This window comes from Aythya marila (assembly GCF_965140915.1).
Source record: "Aythya marila genome assembly, chromosome: 6".
In the NCBI taxonomy this organism is placed as follows: Eukaryota; Metazoa; Chordata; class Aves; order Anseriformes; family Anatidae; genus Aythya; species Aythya marila.
In genome coordinates, this window is record NC_139047.1 from 21,848,203 (window position 1) to 21,865,694 (window position 17,492).

At 34.0% G+C, this 17,492-nt stretch overlaps 1 protein-coding gene across 5 annotated transcripts in view; it reads left to right on the top strand.

The window, feature by feature from the left end:
* KCNH7 (potassium voltage-gated channel subfamily H member 7) overlaps nt 1–17,492 on the top strand; it is a 220,385-nt gene that overhangs the window by 160,912 nt on the left and 41,981 nt on the right. For all 5 annotated transcript variants that reach the window (XM_082763780.1, XM_082763781.1, XM_082763782.1 and 2 more), the window contains 2 exons: nt 8,517–8,942; nt 16,797–17,196. In XM_082763780.1, coding sequence (XP_082619906.1) covers nt 8,517–8,942; nt 16,797–17,196 — 826 coding nt within the window. The remainder of the gene's footprint in view (nt 1–8,516; nt 8,943–16,796; nt 17,197–17,492) is intronic.

Sequence of the window (17,492 nt, forward strand, 5' to 3'; positions counted from 1 at the left end):
TTTTGTTAGAGTAGCAGAGTAGCAGAGAAGCACCATTAAGACACCTACCATGTCTTGCCATATTTCCCCCAAACCAAACTATGTGTTTATGTTAGAAAAGCAGAAAAAAATATTATCTAAGATCCAGCTATGGATTGAGGAAATACAAGTTTCTCTTATCGGCTCCTCATGGCCTTTTTCCTCTCACAACTCTGCCGTTTTCTCTGCATAACCAGTATGAAATGGATGGATTGCTCTAGAAAAAAGGACAGTGATTTTATAGGTTGGTTTTGATAATAAGATGTGATCTGTATAATCACATTGTATGTAATCCATTCTATTTACCCCTGCCAAATGCCTTTTTGGTTGGGATGTTAGTGATTAGATGTGGTAGAAGGTTAGTTAATACACTAAGCATTCCCAGGTGTCATAAAAATAGCAATCTGGGCAGAATGCTAAGACAATCTCTTTGAACTTAAAGTGAACAAGGCTGGAGTATGCTCATCAGTCAATACTGTAATCATAGAAATGAAGTATGGCTTGTAGCTGCTTCATCTTTACCTTGTATACTTCAGATATTCTCTTACCACCTTTTTGCTCTTTTTTAACTGTATCAAAGTGTTTGGAAGCTGAGGAAACTGTCTGAAGGTACATTTTTCAGAAATACTTTAAGGAAGTTGAGATAACAGCAAAAAGCACAAAATCTACTTTGTTTCATTGTCATGTCATGAGCTAATGATAGAAAATATCTTTTACGTGACCAAAATCACAGCAATAATTTAAGCCCTTATCAGAAACGTGACCCTTAGTGTTTTGTTGTTCAGACATATAAATGCTTGTTAGAGCTTACTGGTTATGTTGCCAGAAGAGCAATGAAGAGATCACAAACTCTTCAGCATTTTGAAGGGTAGTGTTTTCTGTCTTCTGGAATAACACCTCTTAGTAAATTCAGAAAAAGCTTTACACTACTTTTAATACATATTCTGGCATTAACATTTGCTAAAAATCAGTTGCTAATTTCTTCTTTGATAATCTGCAAATCACTAAGTTAAGATTTAAAGCTCAGTAAAGCACACTCAATAAATCTATATGCTTCCAAGTGTTGCTCTGATGATGCATTACCAACTAACATGAAAGTAATTGCATCCTGAGTCGCAGGAGGAGACTGCTGAAGTTTAAGATCTATAAGCTATTTCTTAATTTTCTTCATGGGAAATAATGGATGGAAAATGGACTATAAAAATACTCCCTCTCTTTTAATGTCTATCTTTATGAGAAAATAAATGACAGGTTAGAGGTGGTGAGTTTTCTAAATTATTACATGTATTCAAGTCTGTTGAAGCAATTTTGTTTGACAGTAACATCAACAGATACAATAATTCTATCAAACCTGCACAATTTACTGAACAAACATGAAAAGAATCCTGTTCTACTGTTTTAATGTCATGGTACATATAACTTTCCTTGATAATTTGTTGATTCTGTGTTGCTGCATATTTAACTATCTTTAGCTGAATAGAATTATCTAATTATTTGCTTGTGTCATGAAAAGAATAATTTGAACAGTGAAAGCAATAGTGTTACACTTATAGGTGCTCAAGACCTGTCTAAATCAATGTCAATTCCTGTTCCCTATTGATTTTCCAACATCAAATTAGCAATTTTTATGGCAATTAAAATCAGAATTGTTAGAATTTTTCTTTTTCTTAAATTTTAATACCAAACAGCATTAACTTTTAACTTCACCGAAATTGCTTGGACATTTATTATAAAAATTGCTTAACACTACATCAGATAGATTCCATTTACCAATAAAAACTTACTCATCTTTTTCTTCTTTCATACTATCTCATTGCCTCCCAAACTGCAGCCCCACCAGAATATTAATTTACTGAATATCCAGTGTTTCTGTATTTCAGTTAGGTTGAGAATGACACAAAGTCTGTCTCTCACTAACTCAAAGAGGCTTTATTCAGTGGCATTTATAAGCTGACTTCTGGAACAGAGATGATTCAAATATGCTCATATAAGCATCAAGTTTTGCAGGTTTATCCAGTAATAACAGAAACGTGGTTTCAATGCCTACCTAAAATTATACTTGCTGAATATGTAGACATAGTCTACAAAGAAAAGAAAAAAAAAAAATCTGTTGTGCAATTTCTGATCCTGCATACAAAAATGTATTGAGCACATTAGAAAGGTTTATTTCCTCTGGTACCTGAAGTCCCAAATGGGAAGCATACAGAGCACATATTTTCACACAACAGCAGATTTTCCTTAACAAAAGCTTAATTTTCAAAATATGAAAGCCATTAAAACACTACGTGATAATATCTCACAGGTATACTTAAAACTCTCTGATATAGAAAGGTAAATACCAACACTTTATCCAAAGTATCGTGCTACAAGTTTTTTAAAAAATATTAAAAGCATTTAAAACAGACAAGTTCCTTGAAACCAGAAAGACAATTATTAACATTCCCATGATCAGTATTTCTCGATTTAGAAGATGTTCTTTAATAGCTCTCCTTCGAAAAACATATAAAAATGTTTTTTAATGCAGATGTGTGAAAGGAGAATATAATGCAGGATTACATTCTAAAGCTCTAAATCAAAAGCACTTCAACTTTCTGTCAGTACCAGAATAATCTTATCAGTTGTTCATGTCAGTATCAAGGAAGACTGTCATTAAGACAACTGAAATATGAAAGACCATAACAGTCTTGTGGAGAATTAGATAATGCCTGCCATCAGTGAGCAATTGTTGATTTAATTTAATGCTTTCGTAGTGTTTATTTTTAGGTCTTTTTATATTTAGAGAGTTTTAGATTCAGACCTCTTTAGGAGGTCCAATCTGTAGGGGTCTCATGATAATGTTATGAATAGGGAAGAAAGGGGAAAAGATGTTCTTTCCAGTTATAGCTTAGTAGCTTCAGTAGAGCTAATACACAGGAGAAATGAGAGCCAGAAGAGGTTACATTAAGAGAAGAGAGTTCCACAAATCCAATAAAATATCCAATGCAAAATCATACCCTTTTTTAAAGCTGAAATAATACTAGTTCATTTTTTGAACTGCACTTACCATTCACGTTTAGGGTCATGATAAAACGGGTTAATTATTACAGGAATATTGCTTTAGCTTCTGTATATTCTTCATGATTCTTTTCTTATTCCTTTTATTTCCACAGTTTTCTGGGAATTGAGTTCATGTAAAATGATGTCATGTAAACCTGAGTTCAAAGCTACCTGTTAAAAGGAAGAGATTGTACCCAAATTCTGAGGGTTTGGGTGTGGTGTGGTGGCAGTGTTCATTCTGCACCATGAGCTGCATCAGAGAATAAACATGAATAGTAACTTCACTCTACTTTAATTTAGGAGATGCTATTTGATTTCCTAGTCACCAGCACTAAACTTGTTTATAGTTGAAAACAGCTGAAAATATGTAATCCAAATAGCTTTTGGATTAGCCCTCAAGTAATGTAGGGCTTTATTTATATTCTGAGCTTTATTAAATGTTTATGAAATTCTGTTAAAGTGAGAAATGCTATGTAAGAATTAACTTTTTTAGTACAAGCTTTACTTTGTGACAAAAGCAATAGTGACATAACAGTATGTAGTATTGAACAAATCTACATAATATACAGTTCATATGAGACACACTTTGTCATGAGACATAGGAAAGTGTCTTTCCAAAAAGCTAATGTATTAAGCTTTGCACTCATTAAATTCCCACATTGACCTTTTGAATAGAAGCATTCTGTATGCATTACGAATGCTGTTTTCTGTTTGTTTGTTTGTTTGTTTTTGTTTTATCCCCTGTATGTGCCTTGTTTCTCCCTCATATTTTGCCACCTGGAAACATTGCTCTCTCTGTTCAAATTTCCTAAATGTGTATTAGTTCCATCTACGATGTAAAGTCTTACCTGGACTGCAAACGTGCTTTGCATTGTTTGTGCAAGTGTACTGTAATCATATATCTGCTGTATGTTTGGAAATACACAGCACAAATATTGCATGACTTCTTAGCAAAAATGCTAAAGGTCCAACGCTTTCTGAATAAGTTGAACATAACATCTTGTCCATGCAATCATAATATGTCCACAAAGTGAGTTCAGTGCTCCTCAAAAGCATCAGGCATGCTTTTTGGCTTCCATGTTCATGGGCTTTATAGAAATCTACAATTACTCGGAAAGTCATGGTCCAGCATGGTCCATCCTCACAGGCAGCACTAAATAATAGCTGGACAACCCTATTGAAAATCTGTGCAGTAGTTTGGCAGAAGTATTTCTTTAACAGTTCATGGTGGTATTCATAACAGATGGCTCATCATTTATTTTTTCTGTTATGATTTATTAAATCTGTATTATGCTTCTTTGTGTTTCTAGTTCTTTGGTTTTGACTGTCTATATTTGCATTCTTTAATAAATTTAGATTGAAAAGCCTCAGAACATAATTCTCTTACGAATATACATGTGCCACATAGTGATATGGGCCTCTCAGAGTCCCTTGAAACTGTGCAGTTTGCATAACAGATAACAAAAATAAAGTGTTTTCACACAGAAAATAAAAAATGGAAAAGTGCCCCCATTGAGTTGTAACAAAAAAAAAAAAAAAAAAAAAAAAAGTCTGATGTCAGAGAGGTTAAATGTCAGTTTGCCTAAGATCACTTACAAACTCGGTAGCAGAGACTAGAGTATAATTCCCAATCATCCAACGTCTTGACTGATGTTTTGCCTATATATTCTCTTTTATAAAGAAAATTGAAGAATCTTAGTATTTCTCTTAGAAGTGTCAAATGCTGTTGCTGCATGTGGCGTTGCAGAACCTATAACAAGAGTAAACAAGTTATCCAGTGAAGCTTATGGCCAGTGTGATATACTGCACATCATCCCAGTTAGGCTCCCTAACACTTCACCAAGAAACACGATGCAAAACAGAGTCTTTTGAACACAGCACAATGTTGTTCCCCAGTACCAGGGAAGTTTTCTTGAGGGGAAAAATATTAGAACTGTCAAAAAAAGGTGATCACAAGCAGCATGATGATGTTTAAACTGGATCCACACTACTTGAGGTGGAATGGATTTTTTAATTTTTTTTAATTAATTGTCACCTGGTAGTAATTGTGGTGCATCCCCTTCTTTTGCTTCTGATTAACAGAACAGCATCCATTAGTAAAATCCCATTATTCCTAAATGTCTTTTCTTTTCAATTCCAATGAACCACTGTTATCAAGGAGAAACTAAAAATTACCAAACTAAAATTACTAAAAAATTACCAAACAAATTACCAGAATGATAAATCTGTCTAAAAATGTGAATTTATGACAGTTATTTCGACCTCACTCCATACATAATTTATGGGACCTGAAATACAAATCCACAGGTTGCAGCCGTTCTTTGTAAGTGCCATCTTGAACTTGTGATCTTAAAAAATGAATACATGAACCTAAAAAGAGTAAAAGATGTTCACCAGCCCTATCTGTGTGAAATACCTGAAGCAAGATTCTGGAATCAAAAAATCTTTTTGAATGAAGTCTTCTAGCTTGCTGCAGCATTGTTTTAATTGTAATAAACAGGAATGCAACGGAAAAGATGTAAAACAGCAGTTATAAATGCATTCCTGTTTGCTCCAGATAAAACAAGTGTGCAATGGTGTTTCATCAAGGTTGAATACCCCTAATTTTTTAAAAAAGAAATACCATTATTGCTAGTATGACTTTTGCTACTTACAATAGTGTTGCAGTCTTCTCTTTGCCAGGAAGCTTGGCTTTACATCACATGATGTCCCAAGGTTCAGAGACCTTTTGACACTACAGTACTTGGGGCTTGATTACATGCTGGATGTCCCAGTGCTGCTCATTATTCTTAAAAACATTTCAGTCCCTAAGCCATTATTACAGTATTATCTTATTACAGTATTACAATCCAACCTGTGAAAAGAGTTTCACTGTCCAGAAGAGAAAAGTTAATAAAACAACTTTAAGTACACTAGTCTTCCATCTGGCCAAAGTAAATACAGACTAGTTAACACTAGTGTCTGATCCTTGCAAAGATGTCACACAACAGCAAAAAGATAAATTCATCTCATGTTCAATCAGTCTCTATTGAAATTACCAACAAGAAAACCAATAATGTACTCCTTTTTTATGTGTAACTGTGATTTTTTATTTGAGAAACTACATCCCATCTTCTTTCTCGTGATCCAGCAAACAGGAATAATTACATAATGGGTGTTTGTCTTTAATTCCCATTGCATGAGAGTAAGCAATGTAGAAATGTAAAGTTCTATATTGTATTATCAATATGAAACTCATAACCAGTCAGTCTCTCCTGTAGTGTGTCTAAGAAACCAGAATGGAAAAGTTGGATCCATTTTTTCCTGATCACTTTTATACTGCAGTTCTCTTATTTTACCTGAATATTTTTTCTGTTTCACCTACCTCAGTCTAAACCAAACTAAAAATAAATGTAATTTAACTGAAAGTACAAGCCAGGTTTCAGGGGAGTAAGTTCAATTTACATTATATGTTGCTCTGAAATGAAGCACACTGGCTGGAAATTTCAAATGACTACAAGAAACATGTGAAATAAACTTTATTTTTCATGTTGTGTAATCCATTTCATTCATTATTTAAAAATCCAGCAGAAGAATACAAATTTCATAAATACCAGTTGCCTTGCCACATATTCCACCCTCAAATACTAGGAAAACATTCTAGTCAACTAGACTAGAATGGTGGGGGTCTGAAAATATTAAGAATGCTTAAGAGATTTAGTAATGTCTCTGCTTCAGGTTGCTGTCAGCTAGTGTGTTTAATGCATTTAAAAAAAAAAAAACAAAAAAAAAAACTGGCATTTTGCATTTTGTTAAATGCAAGACCCAGTTGGAATATAAAAAATAGATTAACAGCCTCTACCATCACCTCAGCATGGCACTTAATGGCTGCTTGAAGGTACCATATAATCTTCTGGATGGTTTAATTGTTTCTTTTTTCACAAACTAAAAGGACAAGAGTGGTTATTAGCCCTGGTGTTCTCACAACATTTTCAGAGTAGAACTTCATTGAATAAAAAGTGCAACTTGGATTACCAAGGATAGGATCTAAGGTTTATACAACACTTGCAGTTAGAAAGCTAAACAGAAAGAAGTGTGTTGACCCTTATAACCTTACAAGATTATGTTCAAGAAGCATGAAATTCCTCAATTTTGTACAAACAGAAATCTCTAATCCTGAACTACTTAATAATATAAAAAATAAAAACTTACTTACTAAATAAAAAATAAAAGCAGAAAACATTGCTGACAAGGTATTTCTCCTTCCAGTCATAATTTCATTTCAGCATAGTTACTCATTTTAGTTACTTTTTAAAGGTCTGATTTTCTAAACTACATTATTTTTAATTAGCAGGGGAAAAGGAATAAGTAGAAGTAACTGGTGGAAAATTAGCATAAGATTTCTTGAATATGTCACTTGACCAACTGGGAAGTAACTGAAGGTTGTCACCATGTAATGTTTGTTCATGGGTCTGTGTAAAATTAAGTGACGATCTGAGTCTCATAGGATTTGGAAAGCATTTGCAGCACAGAAGGCAATAATTAGCATCATTGCTGATGGTCTCTATAACTAGTCCAAGCATTAAGCAGAGGCAAAAATGTAATTTAACTTTTTGTTCTTAAAGGTTTTATTCCATCATGTCAGTTAAGTCAGACTGGAGGAGCAGCAAGAAGAATTTCACTTTATCTGATGCCCACACTATACTTGTTCTTTGCAACAAAATAAACGTTTCAACTTACAAATCCAGCAAATCAAGCAGTGTATACAAACATAATCTCTTCCAAATAAAATTGAAATAGTACTTAAAAAACACCAACAAATAACAAATCCACACTTGTAAAGGAATGATAAAAACTTTAGTCATTGATGTTGAAAGTTCAAGTGAAGCAAAAGGCAGTACTTCTGTGGAACCCCTCTTTGTCACACCATTAGCTATGCTAACTGTAGCCTGAATAAAATTTGTCCATGCTTGAAAGTTTTTCACACCACAAAACTCAAAGTGGAGATAGCTGTCAAGTATACTAACAGGTCTTTCTCCAACTGCTTGATTTCTGGTTGCATAAGCATTTTGTAATGTGTGCAGACTCTTTTGGAGTGTATTTAAGCTAATGATAGTAGGTTTGCTTTGAGAGAAAAACACTACATCACAGCAAGAAAAGTCTCTCACTGGCCATGAACAGACTGGCAAGGTTATCATGTGGTAGATGAAGGAATTTGATGATGTGTATAATTATGAAGATATGGCCCAGATATGGCACTTAGTGGGTGGTACAGGGAACAAAAATCAATCTACTGTGTAAAATTCTCAATGAATTTATTGAGCCTGGCAGAGATGATGAATTCCACAGAAGTTCAGTCTACCAAAACACCAAGGAATTTAAGTTTAATGCCTTTTAAGTTTGTCACTGTATTTGCCAAGTTTACTGAAAGTGGGAATAGGTACACTGTCCTGATTGTTGACATGCTATATTTCTTTTTCTAGGTTCTATCCTTAGGGGCTGATGTTCTACCAGAATATAAACTCCAGACACCTCGCATCAACAAGTTTACTATATTGCACTACAGTCCTTTTAAAGCTGTCTGGGACTGGCTCATTTTGCTGCTGGTAATATATACTGCCATCTTCACCCCTTACTCAGCTGCCTTCCTTCTGAATGATAGCGAGGAACGGAAGAGAAGAGAGTGTGGATATTCTTGCAGCCCACTGAATGTTGTAGACTTAATTGTGGATATTATGTTTATCATTGACATTCTAATCAACTTCAGAACAACATATGTAAACCAGAATGAAGAAGTGGTAAGTGACCCAGCAAAAATAGCAATTCACTACTTCAAAGGCTGGTTCCTAATTGACATGGTTGCTGCAATACCTTTTGACCTGCTGATTTTTGGCTCTGGCTCTGAAGAGGTAAGCTTAAATAAATGAGAAATCTTAAATCTTAAGTTTTGATATTAGTGCAGTAATCTGTGTATCCAAATATATTTTTTGCTACTCAATTAATAAGCTTTTTAGTAGTTCCATCTTTTAAATTAAAGCTAAAATTAAATCCTCCTTAGTAGAATAATGTAGAATATTGTATATGTCAAAGAATATTGTCTTGTCAATGCCTTTCATTGGCAGGAGAAAAGTTGAACAATTCCATTTCTGTTGTTCTATTATACCAAATTTGATACTACCGTTACAAATAATGACATATATAACAAGTATAAAGGATTTGTTTAAATATTTTTATTTTAGAACTTTTGTTCCTTTGACTTGCTGCTAATTTTGTAAAAATTGCCCATAATGCATAAGTATTGTGTTGGCATTTAAGTACTAAAATAAATTACCTCTGTTCAAAATCTTTAGATCAGATCTTTACTCAGTGTAGAACAGTGTAGTTGAAGTGCAAAGTACGCTAGTCATTGCCAGTTAACAAAAAGATTTGGCTGTTGTCAATTTTATCAAGAATATGGACTACCAAAAGAAAGAAAAGATTATTAATCTTGCCAGACTGACAGCTCACATGACCAATGTGTTCACCCTATCTGTAGAATGGGTTAACAAAGTGCCCAATATATGCATCTCAAAATTGCCCAAAGGTATATATAAAACATGCACTGTATTCTCGAAGCCTGACCCAGTTCTGCCTCCTTCCAAAGAATTTTTATTTAATTTTAGAAGGTCTAAAGTAATAACATATTTTTTGATAAAAACTGAACTGACAAGTAGAGAATTGCAGTTTTTCTTTTCATGATCCATAGAATAAAGTAGTTTCAAAAATAAAAATAAAAAATAGCAAACCCAGCAAAATATGATTCTGTCTCTTTTCAAAGGACAGAAATCCATTTTTTTAAAAATACTGTTTTGCACATATTGACTTACAGGAAACAGAAAGTTTTATTGACCATATGTACCTCTCCTTAACTGAGGAGAGAAAAGTGAAAACACCAAATTAATCAGCATTCTTAGCATGAGCTTTGACTGCATACGTCTGTGTAATAATATAAAAAATATGAAAACATTTTTCCATTTGAAAATGAATTCCTTTGTATAAAAGTCATTTACTGTGAAGGCAATTTTTTTTTTTTTTACGTCTGCCCCAAAAGCCTAAACTGAATTCTGAGTGTATACTAGCTATTCTCACAAATTATACATAAACTTAAGAAAGTAGTTAAGGGTCAATGCAAAACAATTGGCACATGTCTATACACACCTTGAGAGATTATTTCTCATTTGAGATTTTTCAGTCTTAAACAAATTCAGAAGTAGGGTCAGTCATGCTTTTCTTAAATTCATTTTCTCAAAAATTTTGTAATGAAAATGTTTTCCTGTGTCCTGTATTTATAAAGTTATCTAATTCAGAAGTCATGGAAATCAATAAGAACATTCCAATCAACTGTGATATTCCTGTTGATTTGAACATGAGTATACATACTTAAGGTAAATGAGCAATCTGGAGACGCAAGTAGGAAATACCATGCAGTCAAAATAATGTTTTTTAAAAGAATGAAATAAGAAGAAAAAGAAAGTAAAGGACAGAGGGAATATGCTGACAGTTACGAAAAGAAAACTTTTGTATTCAGAAGGTGACTTAAAAGCTCAGAGATTCAAGAGAAACTGTTTGCTCACCTTTTGCATTCATTGTCTGGGATATATCTCAGTCTTTTAGATTTTTTTTTTTGCATTTTTGATAGTGCAGGCACATGAACGACAAATATACTGACAATGGCATTACTTCTAACTTGGACCATATCGTGCCCCTGCAAGAGTGGTCTGCTTCCCTCTCTGATCAGTGAGCACTCATCACTGCCAAAAATTCTGTTCAGCTATAGGAAGTGTGAAACGGCATGTATTACAATGGTAATCAATTCCAAAGTTCAGTGAAGGACTGCTCTTTGGATCATCATCATACCCTAAAAATCATCCTACCACCCCTCCCCTGCTACAGAAATCCTTAACAGTACAGTGCCAGGTGCTAAACTGATGCTAAAGGGATAGCTTTAACATAAGATAATATTAAATATTAGTAGAAGACAGGTGCATTTCTACAGATGAGTAGCTAAATATCAAAACCAGGAATTATCAGAAATTATTGGACAAAGTAATCTCTCTTCAGTGATTTGTGGGGACAGGACAAGGGGCAATGGCCACAAAATTGAGCACAGGAAGTTCTGCACCAACATGAGAAAGAGCTTCATGGTGAGGGTGATGGAGCACTGGAACAGGCTGCCCAGGGAGGTTGTGGAGTCTCCTGCTCTGTAGATATTCAAGGCCCATCTGGGCCAAGTTCCTACCTGGGAAGCCTGCTCTAAGGAACCTGCTTTGGCAGGGGGGTTGGACCCGATGATCTCTCGAGGTCCCTTCCAACCCCTACAATTCTGTGATTCTATGATTCTGTAATGACATTTTCAGTATTTCAGATATAAGTAAATTAATTATTTATTCTCTCCAAACCTGTTAATTGAAGTTTCACTATTGGTAAAAAATAGTTTGTTTACCTAATCAGCAATGAAACTATACACATTATGACCAGTTCATCATGCCATAATGACTTCTCTCTCTCATTCATGGCATTAAATACGTCGATCACTTTTTCTAAGCCTTTACTTACTGCAGTTTTGCTTCCTATATTGCTAACTATAATATTTCCACAGAAATCCTTTTTTGATAGTTTACTTAGAGGAAGCAAATGTAAAACTGTTAGAATGAAGCCTTTTTCATTTAATAGATTTTTTTGCTGTCATGAGGGTTATCTCTTTTATGAAATAGCTCTTTTTTGTTATCTAGAGATTCTTCAAATAAGATCTCCTATGAACAATTGTATTGAACAGTCTTTTTATTAAATAGCATAAGCTCCAAAGAGAGCTCTGTGTGTGCTCACCCAACTTTAAAACACCTTGATATCAAACCAAGTCTAGAAAGGGCAGGAGATAATAATCCAAATACCACATGCGGCACTATCTGAATGCTTCCATTTGAGCTATACTTTGTCAGCCATAGGAAAGCAACAGAGCAAAACAGTTAACTTTCCAATTTCTAAAGTGAGAATTAATAGAATTTAAAATGAACTTTCTGTTTTAAAAGACTCTTAAAAGTATTATGGCTAGTAATAAACTACTGCCTTTTGTGTGTGCGTGTTTTAAATATTAAGTGACATTCCTGATATTTATGAAGATAAAATAATGGATACATAGACTTTTTGCTTTATAGTCTTTTGGTAGTTTATTTTTAATTACACTGGTCATCTCAGAGAAAAACAGATAAAGAAAAAAAATAGAAAACCAGAATTTCTTCCCTTTCATCTAGAACTTAATGCATTAAAACATACTGACAAATGATGGTAATGGTTTCAGCAACATAATTTTCATATTTTTTGTTTATTTGAGGTCAGATATAACACACAGCTGAAATATGAAAAAAAAAAAGAAAAAAGAAAAAAAAAACAACTATGTAGGTTTTCACTTTTTTCTGTTTGTACAAATAATAGTGATTAAAACTATTTTACAACTAAATGCATCAACAGGAAAACTGCTGCCTTAGGACATAAAAATAAATACATTGAATACATTGATATATATTGGTATATCCAGTATACTCACAAAATGTAAGGGTGAAAGTGTCTTCTATTGGTAGCAATAGAACAAGAAAATAGGTGGGGTTTGGATGAAAGGGAGACATATAAATCAAACGTTCCTCTCTAAGTTTTGACGTCTTCACTTATATAGTGTATCTGATAAAGCAAAACAAAAAGAAAAGTCCAGCAGTCCTAGAATTGGAGACTGAACCTGAGAGTCCTAACTGCAGCACCACCAATCTTTAATATCTCCTTCCCCCATCACACAAAATGAAAAGCTAAATTCTGGAATGTGTTAGGGATTTGTATCGGAGAGAAAAGAGTTAACTGTACTTGATACTATACTACTCATGCTTCATAGATTTATTTGCAGTCTGCAAGAAGGGTAGAATGATGGTAATTGTTTTACCAAAAAATTTTAGGTGCAAGAAAATATTGAGAAACTGAGGACCTTATAATACCAGGAAGATGGAAAGAACCCTGGCAGATGAAATACCATGTAAGCAAGTGTACATTGGAAGAGACAGTTTGAGCTACTTGTACACATCAGTGGGTTATTTGGTTGAAAAAAGAGACAAATAAGAGAGGGCATTAAAGATACATGCATTAATGATAATGGATGTTATAAAGAAAGAAAAAAAAATCTAGAGCAAAAGTAAGGATTTCTCCATCAGTGAGAAAGTCACCAATTGTAAATGACTTTTTGCAGAGAGGAGGTTCAGGCTAGGGTTCCTCCTAGGGAAAGGTTCTTCACCAAGAAAGTGTTCAGGCACTGGAACAGGCTCCCCAAGAAAGCGGTCACAGCAATGAGCCTGATGGAGTTCAGAAAATGTTTGGACAACACTCTCAGACATGGGGCCTGATTTTTGGGTGGTCCTGTGTAGGGCAAGGAGCTGCACTCAATGATCCTTGTAAGTCTCTTCCAAATCAGGATATTCTATGATCACATGAAATGTCTTCTATGCTGTTATTTAACTCATGCAAAGAACCATGTAGATGTCAAAGAACCATTGTAGACATGATATATGGCTTTTATTTTTTATTTTTTGTACTATTACTAGAGTAAAAAAAAAAAAATTTACACTAGGGGAAAAATATCTATTTATAAATTATTAACATTTGAAAAATGAGGAGCAGTTCCTCAGGCACATCATGTCTCTTTTACTGGGAGGTGTTCTGTTTGCATATTTATAGTGTCTGCACTATGAATACGTTCAATTATAGGGTCAAAATCTTTACTGTCTTTACTGTAAGTCTATACAGAGTCTGCAATTTAAAGTATTGTTCTTAACAAAGTTATTAAGAACAAAATATGGCACAAAGATGATCGTCTGGAGGAACACATGTGGATAAGGATTCTTTCATTTAGGACAATTTTGCTTTCAAGCCATTGCTGAAACAGTTATTACTTTGTGTGTCTTCTTAAAGAAGTTGTGTTATTTTCTCGCTGCACAATAAAAAGATAAAGATTATATATTTTCACACCCTTCTGAAATTATCAGTTATTTTTCATTCCTTTTAAAAAATAAAAAATTAAAATTAAAAAGTGTTATACTCTTTTGGGGAACATTTATATGGAAGAGCTGCAGTTGTAACTGGAATGAAAATCGTTATAGAGAATTACTGCTATATACATATATACACTTCTAATCCAGGTCTCCATTCTGTACTGTAGCTGGAAAATATCAAAAAAAAAAAAAAAAAAAAAAAGTGTTTTGAAAGGACAGGTAGTGCAATAACCAAACAGGACAAAAATATCAAAATTAAGTTGCCTATATTGATTAAAAAAAAAAAAAATAGGTTAGCAGAATGGGATATGTAAACATAACATAAAAGAGCGCTGCTCTTTTTTACTTTTCTCAACAATTTGGTTTACTTGTGGTGAATAAGTAAATTTGAGAATCTACAACGTATCTTTCCACAGAATCTATTTAAAATTGATATTACCCTAAAATCTTCATCTTGGTAATAAATCTTACCAATAAAGAAAAAACTTCTTCAATGTCTGTAGGGGTTTTAGATTCTGAAAGCACTTAAACATATTCTGTGGTCTTAGTGAATTCCATTTTGTATATACAGTTAAGTGCATTAGGTAAATGGAATGCTGTTTGCACTGAATATATTATACCAGGGGGAAATGAACCTTTTTCCATCTTTTAGCATTCCATATTCACAGTTTCAGTAGTTATGAAATTCTTATATACTTCCAGCCTACAGTAAATGTTGCTACTGAAAATAATAATAATAATAATAATAATTAAAAAAAAAAAAATCCTGATGCTGGGTATCCAGCAACCCTTGAACTTGTTCAAGTGATAAAGCCAGGTATGATGAAAACAGGGCAGCAAGCAATTCAGAGAACAGAGAATCATCAATCAGGTTGCTATTTACAGATGTTAATTGCTGGAACTGAATGGGTAAAGCAGACAGAGTGGGACTTCTGCCTCCTTGTGTGCCGTGCTAAGTGAAGTATTCCCAACACACCAAGGAAAATAAGCTGCATGAGGCATAGTTCTGACACCAAGTACGTCTGTCCCTGTGCAAATGACACATCAGAGGCAGACTGTACTTTGTGAACTCTACATCCACACTGAGAAGCGGACAGCATATAAAAGCACACCAAAAACTGTGGATCATGCTTACCACCTCTACTGTCAGCAGTATTTCAGAGTTTCTGCTGAGTTAAAGGAAGCACAAACTCACGATTGGTTTCTTGATAGTTTAAAACATATCTGGTTCCCTTCAGTGCTGATTTCACCCTGAAGACCTGGAGTTTGCTTGTGTTATACACCTCTGGCATACACCAGATCTCACACGGGTGCAGTATCTAAGCAGGCAGCTGAAATTGAGGCTACATAATATTAGCAAGTCTTATCTTAAGAATGTTGTCTTAACATAATTGTTGACTTGTTTGGGATTCACAATCTACCTACAGATCTTTTTAAGGGATGCTGTAAGAAAATGTTGCATCTTGCATAGTGTAAAGATATAATTACATCTGTAATAGAATGGTTTCAACAGCCTCACTAGGACAAATATTATCTTTTTAAAAGTTTACTCTAGACATTAAGGGATCATAAATATTAAAGCCTGACCTACCTTACAAAAAAAGTACCTAATGATAATATTCACATGCTGAAGCTCAACTTAGGCATAGGTTTTTGAAGGATATGTGGTGTACCTGTCTATTGAGGTCACAATCAATAAAACAGCCTTCTTCATAGAAATTCCCTATGAAATTATTCTTTGTGATGTTAGGTTAACCAGAGTGTTACCCAGTTTTACTGTATATTATCCTCTTGCTCATTTACTCAAAAAATACAGACATGTATATTACATTGCACTTAATATACATGCACATTAAAAAAGGAAGTAAAAATATTTTAAATGTATCTTGACTCTTACTGTACTTTAATATATGCTTAGATTTAATGGTAAGAAAATGGTAAGGTTATTTTTGAAATACAGTAGTTATAATTTACAATGTTGTCAATGTCTTTTACAAGGAATTTAGAAGTATTGCAAAGTTTCACAGATTGATTTGAAAATTGTGAATTTACCTTACTAAGCATTAGATTTCTTTAGAAAGTTCAGAACCCCAAATGGACTGTAATCAATCATGATGCTGATCAGCATTTAAATGCTTGGAAAATATTCCTGTCCTATATCTGACCCATATTTTTTTTAAAAGGTGTAGTACTTTTATTATTGACCTCTACCACTACACCTGCAAGTTGCAGAATGAAGGATGTAGAGAACATTAACCTGGAGTGTGGCAACAGTAACCTTTCCATGATTTTCTTTGCATAATGGCTCATCCTTTTTTTGCCTGAATACAGTGTTCTGAGCATTACAGACAGAAACAATATTTGCAGAATAAGATATCTATTCTTTTGGGGTCATTTCTTCTCTATTCCTCTTCTCTTCTAGAACATGTATGGCAGAGCATTGTAAGAAGTCTCCAAGTTAGTATCAAATTGTCACACACCTAGTGTTCTTGTTTCCTTCACTGTTTTTATAATGAATTTGATAGAAAATGCAATGAATTTGCAAGAAAATGCAATCAAGATGACATTGAAAAGGGTTACTCTACTGTTTTTGTCTGTTCCCCAGAAATAATGGAATTTGCACTGGTTTATTCATGCCAACTAATTGTATGTTTGCTCACAGGGAAAATCTTTTTCAATTTATATCTTTTTTTACAGACAACAACATTAATAGGTCTTCTGAAGACAGCAAGACTGCTGCGTTTGGTGAGGGTAGCACGGAAATTGGACAGATATTCAGAATATGGTGCTGCAGTTCTGATGCTCCTTATGTGCATATTTGCACTAATTGCACACTGGCTTGCTTGCATTTGGTATGCCATTGGAAATGTAGAAAGACCTTACCTGGCACATAAGATTGGCTGGTTGGATTCTTTAGGAGAACAATTAGGAAAGCATTACAATAAGAGTGATGCAAGCTCTGGACCATCCATCAAGGACAAATATGTTACAGCACTTTATTTTACATTCAGCAGTCTGACAAGTGTAGGATTTGGAAATGTATCTCCAAACACCAACTCAGAGAAAATCTTCTCCATCTGTGTTATGTTGATTGGCTGTAAGTAGTTTATTATTATTACTATTATTATTGTTATTATTATTTCGTGGTGTTGAGCAAATAACTTAATGAAGTCTAAGCTAGTAAAATTATAAGCATGCAGCTGGAGAGGCAAACTCCTAAGGAAAGCAACTGTTATATGTGAAAATATGTTGTGATGACTCATGCAGTGTCAGGAAGCCTGAGGTATCAATGTTTCTTAGATTGTGCTGAACCAACTTAAAGCAGTTATTAGAAAAAAGCTACATTTTTTTGAGGTCTATGAGCATGTATCTAACTAACTGACTGTTTTTAAA